Here is a 15,470-nt window from a genome sequence, read left to right as displayed (position 1 = left end):
ACAGATCAAATTTGTTTGATCATTGTGTTAATTTGTGTAACTTCGTTTTGTTATTTAGTCAATCCAATTGATATTTTATACAGTGTCTTTCTATTATTTCAGAAAAGAGAGAAGGTTTGGTACCATTGAACCTTAGAATACCGCTGCAATTGTTTGCACCTGTCTTAAGTCTGGAATTTGATGTTGGTGGTTGTCGTCTGTTTATGTGGTTTTTATGTGTTTCTCGTGTCTCTTTTTTATATAGATTGAACCGTTGTTTTTCCCGTTTGAATGGGTTTACGCTAGTTATTTTGGGGGCCCTGTATAGCTTGATATTCGGTGTGTACATTTAGAAATAGGATTGAATATTCATCCTTAAACGGATACTCGTTGTGGTTGGAAAGGCTTACAATTTTTCAGAGTTTCTAATTTTTTGATGTTTGTTAATTATAATTAGCTAAATGGCAAATGGCATCATGAAAATTGAAAAATGATAAATGATGAATTTTCTGTTTTTGAAAAATATATTACAATGTATAAAAGGATGAGCTTGCAAATATGTTAAAATAATGCAAAATGTACTGCTGATCACAAAAGTAAAGGCAAAACGTACCCTTACAAAATGCATCAGTTCATTGCTATAAAGGAAAAAAATATCGCAAGTTTCATAACATTCCATGATGGTTTGACAAATTGATATTCGGTGTGAGCCTAGGATCCATAGGCGTGTTGAATACCTTACCTGGAGCTGTAATTGTTTACTTTTAAAATTGAGACTTGGATGGAGAGTTGTCTCATTGGCACTCATTAGTCATACCACATCTTCCTATATCTACATCTAAGAACATAATTATTGCGGATATTTAACCGTTGTTTATATGTTCTGCAGGGTCAAATATTGTAATAAAATCAAAATGTTTTTATTATGTAAACTAACGAAATATGCCAAAGTGACATTCAAAATCATAAGTCAAAAATAAAATGACAACTCAATGGCAATAACGGAAAAAAGAACAACAGTGTGCCAAAAAAAATAATGATTGAGCAACATAAACCTAACAAAAAAACTCAGTGCGATCCAATGTGCTTTTGAAGGATAAGGATATCTTGTTCCAAATTTGACACCTGCCGTGGTGATCATGTAAATACAAATTCTATGATTAGTCTAATTCGGTAGCTCACAACATAAAGAGGGGGGATCGGGGGATCGGGGGGACGAGGACGGGATTGTCGTTACTACAATTTGGAATATCAGTTGTCATCTGTGAAATCGATATTCTATAACTGTCACACAACTAAAGATGTCGTCCGTTAAAATATTGAAGGGATTTTAGCTTCACAATTTGGAACTCATAGTTTTATAGCTGCCGTGAAGGCAGCAACATTCGTGTTAGTAAATACAAGCTATGGAATGTCGAAGCATTAGAGAGATATTCTTGATATGCAGGTGCTGCTGTAGTATTGCCACATTGAAATTAACACTACGCAAATGAGAATCTAAAATCATTTTATTAAATGTTAGCATAGCTATCCAGATGTATCACGAGTAAGGCAAAACATATGGTACCTTAATAAAATTTGAAAATTTTACATTTAATGATTTAATTAATATCTTATTTGCCTATCTCTATGCGAAAAAATATATATAATACTTACCGTGTACTTGAATGCTTTCATCATGTTCATCGTTTGGTGTCTTCAAAAGGACGTTGCGATTACATTTAACAACAAGTTTTTCAAATTTGTCATAGTCATCCGATGTTTGGATGTTTTTTAAGGCATAACTAAGAATTGAATCCATTTGAGATCTCATTGAGTCCTTTATAATGAAATCCCATAGATCCCTATTCACAAATCCACTCGTAATAAAGCAATCTATGATATCAATAGGTTTGAGACTTTTTTTCAATAACTTCCAGTTAAAAATGCCTTTTCTTTGAGCAGAATAGCATTTTCCTCTTGCCTCTGTCAGGTTTCTCCTCATATAAAGATTCTTGCTCTCTCTTTTATCTACAAATGTCATAATAGTAGCCTAATAAACATTTATGTTATAGTATCCGTTCGAATGCAATTGGTTACATTATGTCTTCCACTTTTCCGTGGAAAGAGTTTTTGATATTGTTGTTATTATGTTTTGACTTTTGCCTCAGTTTGTGCTTGCGCTGTATTGTAGCTGCTTCGATTTTTTGTATAAGACATCATACAGTTTATACGCTATCGAAAATAACCTTGTTTAACCAATCCTTTTTTATATAAGAACACTGTTTTTCTTGTTAAGTCTTCCCCTTCTTTTTCTGTTCAATGGAGGATACCAGGAAATTGTTGATAATTGTTTCGTGTTGACTTCACAGGTATTACACAATGGTCTTTAACTATATAATATAGGAATTGACGATGTTCATCATCATTATTGCGTGTTTGTCTTTTTGGATTATTACATTTGTTAACGTTGTTTAATCTATTTTTGGTAATGTCCAGTTGACATAGCTAGAAACTTATATATCTCGCCATTATGTTATTTTGCTATGGTTGAATTTTGTCTTTTTGTATTCTTGTCTTTCGTTTTTGCTACTGTGCTTTGTCTTTAACCCTCTTTGATTTTCTTTGTTGACACATGTTTTTTTTAATACTGATTGAGATTGTAGCACAATGTTGACTGCTGTACTCCTGTTTTTGATATTTTCCCCTATATGACAGATGATATGCATTCCTTTGATGTTTTTGAGCTTTGAATTTGCCATTCGATTAGGGACTTTTTTCAGTATATTTTGTTATGTTAACTTTTAGCTACCGTTAAAGATTAAGGAAAATGTATTTTTCCAATTTTTATAAGCAATACGAACTCCTCCAAAACATTGGGGTGATCTCAGGTGCTGCGGAAAGATAAAAAGAGCATGCACACTATGTGTCACACGTCGTATTTCTCATGTAAGTAATAACCCGGTAATAAGTTAATTCGGTATATCACATGCCATTAAAAGATGAATCGGAAATGACCTGGTATCTGCTGGAAGTAACAACGTTTTTTTGTACCTTCACGTAAATTCTACCAGAAATTTATATTTTAGGAATCTTTTTAAATTTACGCTTTTGAAACAGGAATTTGAATTTGGTAAACCCCTTATTTTGAGCCCAAGTATGTAAAACCATATATTTTGGTAATTATTGTAAATTAATATATCATCTGACAGCAAAATTTACATTTAGAAATAGGATTGAATATTCATCTTTAAACGGATACTCGTTGTGGTTGGAAAGGCTTACAATTTTTCAGAGTTTCTAATTTTTTGGTGTTTGTTAATTATAATTAGCTAAATGGCAAATGACATCATGAAAATTGAAAAATGATAAATGATGAATTTTCTCTTTTTGAAAAATATATTAGAATGTATAAAAGGATGAGCGTGCAAATATGTTAAAATAATGCAAAATGTTCTGCTGATCACAAAAGTAAAGGCAAAACGTACCCTTACAAAATGCATCAGTTCATTGATATAAAGGAAACAAATATCGCAAGTTTCATAACATTCCATGATGGTTTGACAAATTTATGTATGTCTAAAAAATTAAATCCTAGATGGTATGTAAATATTAAAAAGTAAATCTGTATATCAGTGTAACACTGAAAGAAACTATATTTTGTAAATTTTCTTTCAGCCGTTAACTTTATATAAGAAAAAACAATTTCAATGAAGGTTTGGTTTAGTGATGTCTGTAAAAAACTTTAACTTTATATTAAAAGTAAAATGCCAAATGTTACTATAAAATCAGGAGATGAGGTTTGATTACCGTCAATAAACTACCAAACACTGACCAAATGACGTATATGTTAGCACGATTAGGTCACAAATCCGTTTTAAAAAATACACAAAAAGCACATATCACATTCGTCAGTTAAAATTAATTTCCACATTTTTGACACAGAGATATGGCTCATATGTTAAACTGAGAAATTAAATGCATACTTAAGTCAGGAATCTGATGTTCAGTTGTTGTCCTCTGTTTTATTGGATCCTAAGTGTTTCTCGGTTCTCGTTTTTATATAGATCAGACCGTTGTTTTTTTCTGTTTGAATAGGTTAACACTAGTAATTGTTGGGGCCCTTTATAGCTTGCTCTTCGGTATGAACCTCGGCTCCGTGTTGAAGACCGTACCTTGAACCTTAATGGTTTACTTTAATAATTGTGACTTGGGTGTATAGTTGTCTCATTAGCACCCATACCACATCTTCCTATATCTAATTAATATCAGAGACTTATCGTAGGGTGTTCTTTTTAACTTGACCTATTCATACAGTTTAACATTTAAAATCCACTTTTGGACGACGCTGTCAAAGCTATACATACCTTTACTTCAATATATCAAATATGTTTCTTTTTTTTCATAGGTCAACGCATCTTGATATTTATGTGATGAAGCAATATATCTTGTGTATTTGATATATAATAATAAATAGGAAATATACATGTTTTGTTTAAACGTGTTAAAAGCATAAGAATATAACAAATAGAGAGATATTGTTATGGTCAACTTATAATTACCTTTACTAACAGTAACCGTTAGTCGTTTCCGTACGTTTCCAGCGACGATAATGTATTGACCTGAATCACTTGATTTAGCACATTGAATTGACATGAAGTGATTCTTTCCATCACTACCAATGGACGTAGTCTCATTGTTTTCGATTTTCGTATTGTCTTGAAACCGCCATTCCACATCAATAGCTTCGGAATACACTGAGCATGTCAGTTGTAGTTTTTCCCCTTCGATACAATATAATGTGTTGAATTCAGATGTAAACATCGCTAAAACCAAAAAAAAAAAAAAACATTGAAAATTCAAATAGCATCTTAAAACTAAAAGAGGAGCGAAAGATACCAGAAGGACAGTCAAAGTCATAGATCAAAAATAAACTGACAAGCAATGGCCAAAAGAAAGTCACACAGACAAAAAAAAGTTCACCCAAAACAACACAGAAAACTAAATACTTAACAACACGAACCCCACCTAAAACGGGGGATGATTTCAGGTGCTCCGGAAGGGTGAGCAGATCCTTTTCCACATGTGGCACCGTCGTGTTGCTCATGTTATAACAAACCTGGTAAATAATCTAATTCGGTAGTTCAGATTCGTGGCGAAATCGGAAGGGGATTGTAGTTACGATATAAGGAACATATCCGATATAATCTGTGAAGCAGTTATTAAATAACAGTCAACCAACTTAATATGGCGTCGGTAAAATTTACGATATGAAATCCAAGCCTGGGAATATCGTATCATTCGGGAGCTATATACTCCGTATGCAGGCGCTGATAAATTGTCGGTACATAGAAATGGAAAGCTTACAATTGGGAAGCTGACATCATCTCTTTTGTTGTAAATATCTTCAGGTAAGTTATCAAATACTATGACAGCATATCATCAATACTATAATACAACAGAGTAATTCGTTTTCGCAAAGATACCGTTAACCTACTAAAAATCGTGCACCGCCATGGACAAAAAGAAAACAATAGATATATTGAGATGTGATATGAGTGTCAACGATACAACTCTCCATCCAAGTATTTTTTATGCTATTTATACCTTGTTCTGCGGTGTGAGCCAAGGTTTCGTGTTCAACATCGTACTTTGACATAAAATGGTTTACTTTAATAAAAAAAAAATACTAGCGAAAAACCATTCAAAAGGAAAAACCAACGAAATAATTTATATATAAACAAGCGAAACGAGAAACACGTATAAACCACATAAACAAATGACAACTACTGAACATTAAATTCCTGTCTTATGAAAGTTCCAGACAATTGCAGCGGGTTGAATATAGTTATCAAATATACCAGGATTATAATTCAGTACGCCAGACGCGCGTTTTGTCTACATAAGACTCATCAGTGTCGCTTATATCAAAATATCTATATAGCCAAACAAGTACGAAGAAGAAGAGCATTGAGGATCTCAAATTCCAAAAAGTTGTGACAAATACGGCAAAGGTTATCAATGCCTGGGATAAGAAAATCCTTAGTAATAACAATTCACCCTTATCTGAAACAATAGTGTGACATCACATTATAGAAAGACACACTATAAAATATCTATTGAAATGGCTTAACTCGATCAAAAGACATATTGACACAACAGGATGAATGAATTTGATCTATGCTACAATGTTTATACAAAATCAAACAAATACGAGGAGTTCCCGAATTATTTTGTATAAAAAGACCAGCTTATCCTCTTAATGACAAAATAGTATGACGGGGAACATAACTCTTGGTAAACACCAAAAAAGAAATCAACGCAAAAAAAAATCGAATAATCTTTGGACTTGCTGATCTGTTATCTATAATAAAAGATAATGGTAGACATCAAGTATTATGCAAACTGGGTCATATATCAATAAGTCAATAATATAGGCTCCATGCATGATATACCCATTTCTAGAGTAAGAAAGTAAATTTCAAGTATTCGCCAGGCGGTTTGTGTTCGTACCAGAAAACACAGCAGCAAGTAATGAAGTGGTGGTGTGACGCACTTAAGATTTTCAAAACGCCATTATCAAATCATCTACAGTCACGTCCGTACGCTATACAGAAAGTCATAAAGTAAACAATCAAATCACTGCCACAACCCAGCTTAAAGCCTATTCCGAACATTTAAAAGTCTCTTCTATATACTGGTTACATTGTACCTAAATTGCACAATTAACTATTTTAATTCAGTTGTATCTCCACAGTTAGTAAGTGTTCTACTACTCATCTATCAGTGCTATGAACTACAATGCTTACTTCTATCAAAGAACTTGTAATTACCTTTTGAAAATAATGGTATTAATTATTTTTGGAGTGTTAAAAATTCTTTGTAGGTTTTGAATAAAAATCATCCTTTTGATTCTGTTGACATAAATGATTTTTTTTTTCACTCTCTACACTTCACTTCCACACAATATTATGAAGAAAACTTTTCATATTTGATTAAATGGTTATTTGAAAAATCTCATTGGAAATGTATTTGCTGTAACTTGTTTCAAATCTTTTTCTGTAACTCATTTCAACCTTTATCTGTAACCAAAAAGGAAAGTATGCTAGATACACTTTCTAGAAATGTGAAGATATGATTGGAGCTTTCAAAGTTCTCCTCGTCAACATATATGTACACTTCGGCGATACAGTGTATCGCTGTTAGTAGGTATTCCTATGGGCACGAAATGCACCACTTTAATAGCAGATTTATTCCTAAATCTTAGTTATTGACCAAACTCAGTAAAGACACGTCATTTTAACATTTGGTTAATACATTCAACAATACCTACCGTTATCTTGATGATATTATGCCGTTAAATAATCTAGAGGTCTCCAATATACTACCGAAATTTACCCAATGGAACTTACTTTTACTAAAAACAACATAACTAGCAGAATTGTCCTTTTCTAGATTTAGACATTTCAATTTCTAAAAGGAAACTCCAAATAAAATTTACGCCAAAAAACTAAAAATATTTTCCTTTTCTAAACAGCGATGTTTAATTATCCTAACTAGTTCGGAACGCCCATGCATAGTGATGTCAGAGATTTGAACGAACTGAGATCCTAGTTTTTGGTGAGGTTGGTGTTGTTTATTCTTTAGTTTTCTATGTTGTGTCATGTGTACTATTGTTTGTCTGTTTGTCTTTTTCATTTTTAGCCATGGCGTTGTCAGTTTATTTTAGATTTATGAGTTTGACTGTCCCTTTGGTATCTTTCGTCTCTCTTTTATCAATGCATCGCTGGTAGATTATTACGTCAGGAACTAATGAGTATTACATTAATTGAAATCTTTAATAAATTCTTTCATAGATATAAAGATTTGCTTAGTAAATTTGACTGTATCTTGTGAAAACTTATTAAAACGGTATTTCAATTCCTAAATTGTACGGTAATTTTGTACTTAAAGTGAGGAAATCACTATGTGATCCGTTTAAACTCATTGAACCTTTAAGCAAACTCATAAGTAAATGTTATCCTACCAATGTTGTAATAAGATCTTTGTATACAGTTTAAATTGGCACAAATATCGTAAAGATTAATTCCTTACTATCCTACTGCCTGTCGATACTTTTTTGGCAATGCACAAGACATGCCTTCAATGACGTTAGAATACTAACTCCCTGATATTTGTTTTAGTTGATTTTAGACTGATGCATGACTTATTCTTATTAGTTATTAAATTATATTTTTTAGGCTTTCAGTAATTGCAAGTACTCTCAAATCGTACTTTCGTGTAAATTGGACATGTTGATACATTGTGTAATGCTTTATAATTATTTTTATATTTACTAATTCAGTTTTATATCTCGTCTCACTATTTTACCCATATTTGTTTTTGCAACTGCTGTTTCAATGATTTGAAGTAGATTTGTAATTTATATTTATATTTGAGTTATGCTAATTGCTTTTGCTTTATTCAGTTTCAATCTGGGTTTTTTAATAGTTTTTGAGATAATGACAAATAGTTATGAAAGGTACAAGGATTTAATACGCCAGACGCGCGTTTCATCTACATAAGACTCATCAGTGACGCTCATATCAAAATAGTGACAAACACTGGCCAATGAGGATTTTGTTTTAAAAGCACACGTTCAACTACAAAACTAAAAACAACACTTTAATTATCAAAATGAGAGTACACGTTTTTAAGGTTACCTTTAATAGTTACTGTTTGTTGTTTTGAAACATTTCCAGCGACCATACTGTATTTGCCAGCATCACTCAATTTAGCTTGTTGAAATGTCAAACAGTGATACTTTCCAGCTCTCTTGATTGATGTATTCTCATTTTGCTCAATATTCATATTGTTTTTTATCCATTCCACAAGAATATCTTCGGCATACACTGAGCATTTCAGTTGTAACTCATCCCCTTCGACACAACTTATTGGGTTAAATTTAGATGTAAACATTGCTGAAACAGAACATAACTCTATAAAACTAACAGTGAATACTGAAATAGCATATCAAAACTAAATGTCTATAGGTAGATTTAAAAAAAAAAATACATCATTACTTCATAACAACCACAATTGTATCATGGAGACTTTTAATCTAGGGTTTGTTTCAAATGACATTTACAATGTATGTTAAAAACAAGTATTATTCTCATTTGCGAAGAAACTAATTATTTTGTGAATTGGCTGAACTCCATTCTAGCTTAATATACATCAGTTCTGGAATGATATAGTAACAGTTACTTAAGAAGAAAAATATTTACCAGCTACAGTGAAAAATACCGAAGATAATTCAAAAAGTGGTATTCCATAAAAACTGCTAAAAATTAAACTTTAACAATCAAAAACGTAAAATCACAAAAAAATGTAATGAGGAAACTAAAGGCAATATCATTGACTTGGTACAGGCATTTCCGGAGCTAACAAAACATCCAAAATGAATGACAGTTGTGTATTGTTCCTCTACGTATATACGTTAACAAATTGTATTGAGCAACTCCAAACAGACATAATATTTTAGAATGAAAATTATCGGGATATTGCAGCATATTCATGCAACAAAAATGACTGAATAATTCAAACGGATATACAAAAACATATATATAACATTGACGCCAACTTAAACCTTGTTGTAGTTAATCCAGTTTATTCATTATATTTGACAAAAACGCTAACAAAACGAATTTGGCAGCTGTTGGAAAATTGAAAAAGACACGGATGAAATAAAAAATTGATGCAGTTGATTGTACATACCGTTTATTGTATACACTATCTCGATACAGTGCAAACTAATTAAGATATCAACACAAATGTAAATCAAATGGGAAACAACACTGTAAAAACCTCTGGCGCCCTAAACGCATCAAAAGACAAATATCAAAATGAAATATAAAAACTCGCAGACAATTGAATGAAAAACTGTTAAATAAATAAAAACGTACAAAACGTCAGCGCATACAATCTAGAATTTTTAACCAGTAAACAATAAAATTTCATTTAATTTGTCTTTTTTTTTCAATGAGGCTTTTGAGGGAAAAAAGACGGTACGTTCTTTGACAAAACTCTGACTCATTAATATTTCCCCAACCTCTGTTATATTTAGTCTTGATAAGCATTTTGAACGTCACATTATAGTTATTGAATTTAAAAAAACAAAAATAAACGCATTGACATGCTACCTATCCACCCTCTTTACTATTTCAACTAACGGCAGACATTATGCTTGATTTTTGTATGATGAAGACATAATTTTTCGATTATTTTGATTAACTTCTGCCATGTCACTTACTTCTAATAGTCCTTTTTTAATTTATGTTAATCATTGTTATTTTGCTAAGTGTTTTTCTAAAACATAAGCTTCTCTTAAACTGAGTTCAACTGCACGTATCATTGTGTTTTTTGTATTCATCATTAGCGAGAGTTAATATAAGGGTAGTCATGAAATCGAAGTTCCTTAATAATAAAAAGTTCCAAGTGGAAGACAATTTCTGTTATTTCCTCTGGAACAATTATTATATTATTTGTGCCTTACGAAATAAATGGTATATTATATCTGTTTCAAATGGAACAGATGTCATTGAATTTTCGATCTGTTAGGGGGAACACATATATGTTGACGGGTGGAGGGTTGAGATTTTCAAAACATGTTTAATCCCGCTGCATGCTGGAAGTCAGGAACCTCTAGCATTTGTTTTATTTTATTTTTTCGGAGTTTACTGTGACGTATACTATACATATTATTGTTTAGGGAATGGTCGCGTTGCTGTCTCAATAAAATTTTGTCGATGTTTTCGGTATAACATCTTCAGGTAAATTTCAAATTTCAAATCTTATCGAATGAAATTGAGAATGGAAATGGGGAATGTGTCAAAGAAACAACAACCTAACCAAAGAACAGACAACAGCCGAAGGCCACCAATGGGTCTTCAATGCAGCAAGAAACCCCAACATCCGTGCTTCATCTGGTCTCTAAACAAAAATGTATATTTGCTCAGTGATAATGAACGTCATTCAACACATTTGCTACAAAGTTTTATGCAAAATTTGGCATATCCAGGAAAATATGTTTTCTATAATCAGAGAAAATTGGTACCACAAAAATATATGAGCCAACAGTAAGTGAAGTTATGAAGATCAATATATATCAAAAGTCACTTACATTGTACTGTCACCTTTGTGATTCTGCTTCGTGTATAGAACACTTGCGTAAAATAATTTCCCTCGTCGACCTGTGTAACGTTCTCTATTGTGAAAACATTTTTCTTAAGATTCACTTTTTCTGCTATGTATTTGTCGTCTTTAAAAAGTCGAAGACGTTGTCGCCTTATTGGAAGCATATATTGTAATATTAGGGGATCACCCTCAATTAAACGTAGTTCTGGTTCTGGACCTTTCTTTCGTAAATCTGTTAGTAAATAATGTGTTTTTATTATATATATAGCTAGCAGCACCAAAACATAAGTAAAGCAATTGAAGCATGATGCAATATTATCAGTATCCTTACATCTTCATTTATCAAAAAATATAGAAATACTCTAAAATGTCTATAGTTACAAAAGAATAAACAACGCGGAATTGATTTAAAGCAGTCAAATCACTTTCATTTTCTGGATATTACCTCAACCAAGGTTTCAAAATGGTGAAATTAAAATCATTCCTTTGTAAATTTTACGGACGCAATCGCGAGTTGGTTGACCGTGATGGAATAACCGTTTCACAAATGATATCGGATATGTTCCTTACGTCCTAACTACAATCCCCTTCCCTTTCATGAATGTGACCTACCGAATAGGAATATTTACCGCATTTGTTATAATATAAGCAACACAACAGGTGCCACATGTGGAGCAGGATCAGCTTACCCTTCCGGAGCACCTGAGATCATCCCTAGTTTTTGGTGGGGTTCGTGTTGCTTAGTCTTTAGTTTTCTATGTTGTGTAATTTGTTCTATTGATGGTGTTTGTCATCTATCATTTTTACCAAGGCGTTGTCAGTTTATTTTCAATTTATGAGTTTGGCTGTCCCTCTTGTATCTTTCGTCCCTCATTTTTAACCCACGTATTTGCGGAGGCATTTTTTACGAAATATTAGTGCAATAATTCGAAACAAACTATGTTTAATTAGTTTTTTTACTAGTATAATTAATCATGGTCATGCATTTTTTTTTTCTGAAAAGAGGTTGTTAAGAAGACTAATTTGATACAAAAAAGTCAGCAATATTCTAACAGGAAACCGATCAGCCGTATATCATTTTGGTATTCGATACTCGGTACTACAGAACAGTACTCGAGTACTAGTTGGCATACCTAATTTTAACATAAACTTAATGTTGACTGCTAGTAATTCTTCGTGAAAAAAAATTCAAATTTTTAAATAAAAATGTTATAAAGGAGTCATATCTTGTTATTTGAATGATTCTGTTCAAAGAATATGAGAAATAGACCAAACATGAAAACAGTTAATGTTAGTTGTATAACAGGTAAAATATAGCCTGCTAGATAGACATATACTTACAATTATTCCATACACAAAATACAGTCCAAGGAACAAACCCAAACCACTAGAACTTAACATTGAATAAATAACATGAGGTCAAGGTCAGATGATTCCTACCAGATGGACAAAAAAAAAGCTTGATCACTGATTTATAAGATACAACCTATCATATGTAAACCCTGTCTTACAGACACATAGAATAAAAAAATATACCAGATATAGGTACCTAATTACTTATACTAGAGATGAAATTCTCAAAAAAGACAAAGACATATATAGTTTTATTAAGTAATAGCTGAACCATGAACATTTGATCAAAGATAATCGGCGTGATGTGTAAGTGTTGCATTCTGCGATTATTCCAACAGCTAAACACAAACTAAATCTACTAAATGTTTATAGTTTCTTGGAGTTCCAAAGGTAGTCACCAGTGTTTTGAAACATTCGAGATACTTAATCGATTTTCTTAAAAAGTTTTGCAATTCTCTTGTTCTGTACCTTTACTTTTTGCCAATTACGTTGCTAGATTGTTTTTGGTTGACCCTTAGTTTTTTCTCTTTAGTTATCATATAACGATATTATTATTTGTGACATTTATCATTCAAAACTGGACTTATTTTTACTTACCTCTAAAATAGTATCTCCATAATTTTGGAACGAATATCACAAGTAGATCAACAAATATTGCACCACCTAAAATAGTTTATATAAATCACGTATCATTCATACGTACACGCTGAGCCCTTATTATAGCAAATCTTGACATTCATATTGGAATACAAAAACGAACTGAAATCAATATGTGAGATTACAGGTGATTGTCTTTATTATTATATTTTGAAACGGACAAAGAACACAATAATCATTATTGTTACTGTCAATAATATGTGCAACTTGTAACACCAATCATTATAATTTAACGTTATATGAAATGTATGTGCCAATCCTATGCTGAATTTAAGAGTATAATCTATTATAACGGTTTTGTTAAGAACAAGAACGAATATAGGCTTTAAGCAGCACTCTTTATCATGTTGAACTAGTATGTTCGCATAAAATAAATGAATGGAATTTGAATATCTGTGTTGAAAGTAAACAGTGGACAAATATCTTGTCATTATTTTGAAATGATGAACTCAATTTGTTTTAATACATTATTTTCTATGTATTAATATTTAAGTATTTATGGTATAAATTTCAAGATATAACGTATACAAACTATAATTTAAACAATGTCTCCATAAAGCCTATATTGACTTCAATTTTTCAGTTTCTTTGTATTACCAACAAAGATTGCCCTCATATTTTCCTGTTATGATGTGTTATTTACAACTTTACTCTTTCAACGACATTTGTTCACTCCAACAACGCAAACAAATGTAAAAAGCGTAATCCAATGGCAAAAACCTCCATTGGAAGTCAACTGACAATTTGTTTCATATCCACTCATTCGTTTTCTTCACTTCTGAAGAAGCCAAGAAAAGACTGAGGACACATTTTCGTGTACAACGATAGTTTGCAGACCAAATATAAAATTAATTAAAAACCAATTGTTCAGAGAACAATTGAAGGTCTTTCCACCAGTTAATATCTATTTTTATATTAAAATATTAAAAATCAGTCTAAAATGTCAGTTCATATGGCTTTAAGATATATAGATATGAATTTAAAGCAAAGGTCAAAATATAGAACGTCAAATTAACCTATGACCATGACCTCAATTTCAAGCTCACAAACTGAGGATCTCGAGTCAAAAGACCCTAGGTTTCTAATATGTATGGTTAGTAAGTTATATCACTTTACATATAATTTTAGATATGATAGCGACGAAAACTCCCATTCATTGTCTACGCACCCTTTCAACTAAAATTATTAAGTTACGACATGTCGCAACTAACAATTCAGTCAAAATAGTTTGTCGATATCTTATAAGGTTAATGAAAATGAGTGAAAATAAGCCAAATTAAAAAATTAGAATATGACCTGTGACCTTGACCATATTTTCATATTTTTGGACCAAGGACCTCAAATCAAAAGATCCTAGGTCTCTATCACTTATGGTTTACAAGATAGAAATGCATATCACTTATATCAAATGCATAAGGGGAAATAACTCTCATATGGAGCGTTCATATCACTTCGGTCAAAATAGGACAAATCATGAGAAGGATATAACGAGCAATTTTTTAAAATAAATTCGTCATAATCTTTTACAGTTGCGAAGGAGTCGTGGACACAAGGAAAACAGTGTTTGGGGAGATAACTCATACAAAGAAAAGTATTCAGTTACGCAGGGTTAATTTCAAAGGCGCATAAACTGTTCGATATCATATACCAAATATCTTAGTGACATATTGAGAAACAAATGTTTATCGCAAGAACAAAATTTGGCGGAAGATAAAAAAAAAAATAATCAGAAGAAAAACAATAGGTCTTTACACAGAAAAGTGGAAAGACCTTATTACTTTCATTGATGTTTATTTTTTGGTAATTTTTAACCAAATAGAATGATTAACTATCCTGTTTTGTTGTTGGCATTGTAAAATTATGACCCCTTTTAACATGTTCAAGTATATTCGAGTGTAGGAGGAAACCTCCCGACGTTCATTGTGGTCAACACACCTTGCACATACATATATTATTAAGTGGTCGTTAAGCTATCAATCTACAATAAATCAATCAAATGACAGTGTAGTCATGTGAACTACAAAAGCATAAAAAATATATTTGTCAATCTTTATTGTACTCATACTATGATGCTGTAAATTTATAATAATATCAGGAAAAGAGTATTACTTACCAAAAATGGAAAGTACAACTAGTGCTGAAAGATTTCTCCCTGGTACTAAAAAGACATGATAAAAGTAATGAATTTCTTGCAGGCATTTCTATCCAATATTTTTCGAATCCACAAATTGAATACAAATATAAGTCACAGGATTCTTAATGTTATCGCTCTCTTCAAATATAAACACACAGCCTGACCAATGCGATTGCTATATCTTTTCGCATAT

At 31.8% G+C, this 15,470-nt stretch overlaps 1 protein-coding gene across 1 annotated transcript in view; it reads right to left on the bottom strand.

Annotated features, from left to right (window-relative positions):
* The window catches only part of LOC143048848 (uncharacterized), a 123,742-nt gene that overhangs the window by 78,482 nt on the left and 29,790 nt on the right, over positions 1-15,470 (bottom strand). The window contains exons 8-13 of the mRNA XM_076222717.1: positions 15,257-15,301; positions 13,084-13,149; positions 11,120-11,365; positions 8,661-8,918; positions 4,521-4,784; positions 1,636-1,989 (exon numbers count right to left, since the gene is read on the bottom strand). Of these exons, the coding sequence (XP_076078832.1) occupies positions 1,636-1,989; positions 4,521-4,784; positions 8,661-8,918; positions 11,120-11,365; positions 13,084-13,149; positions 15,257-15,301 (1,233 nt within the window). The remainder of the gene's footprint in view (positions 1-1,635; positions 1,990-4,520; positions 4,785-8,660; positions 8,919-11,119; positions 11,366-13,083; positions 13,150-15,256; positions 15,302-15,470) is intronic.

Source organism: Mytilus galloprovincialis, chromosome 10, assembly GCF_965363235.1.
Source record: "Mytilus galloprovincialis chromosome 10, xbMytGall1.hap1.1, whole genome shotgun sequence".
Taxonomy (NCBI): Eukaryota; Metazoa; Mollusca; class Bivalvia; order Mytilida; family Mytilidae; genus Mytilus; species Mytilus galloprovincialis.
Note: the sequence above shows the minus strand (reverse complement) of the source record. Positions and strands in the feature narration are given on the sequence as shown.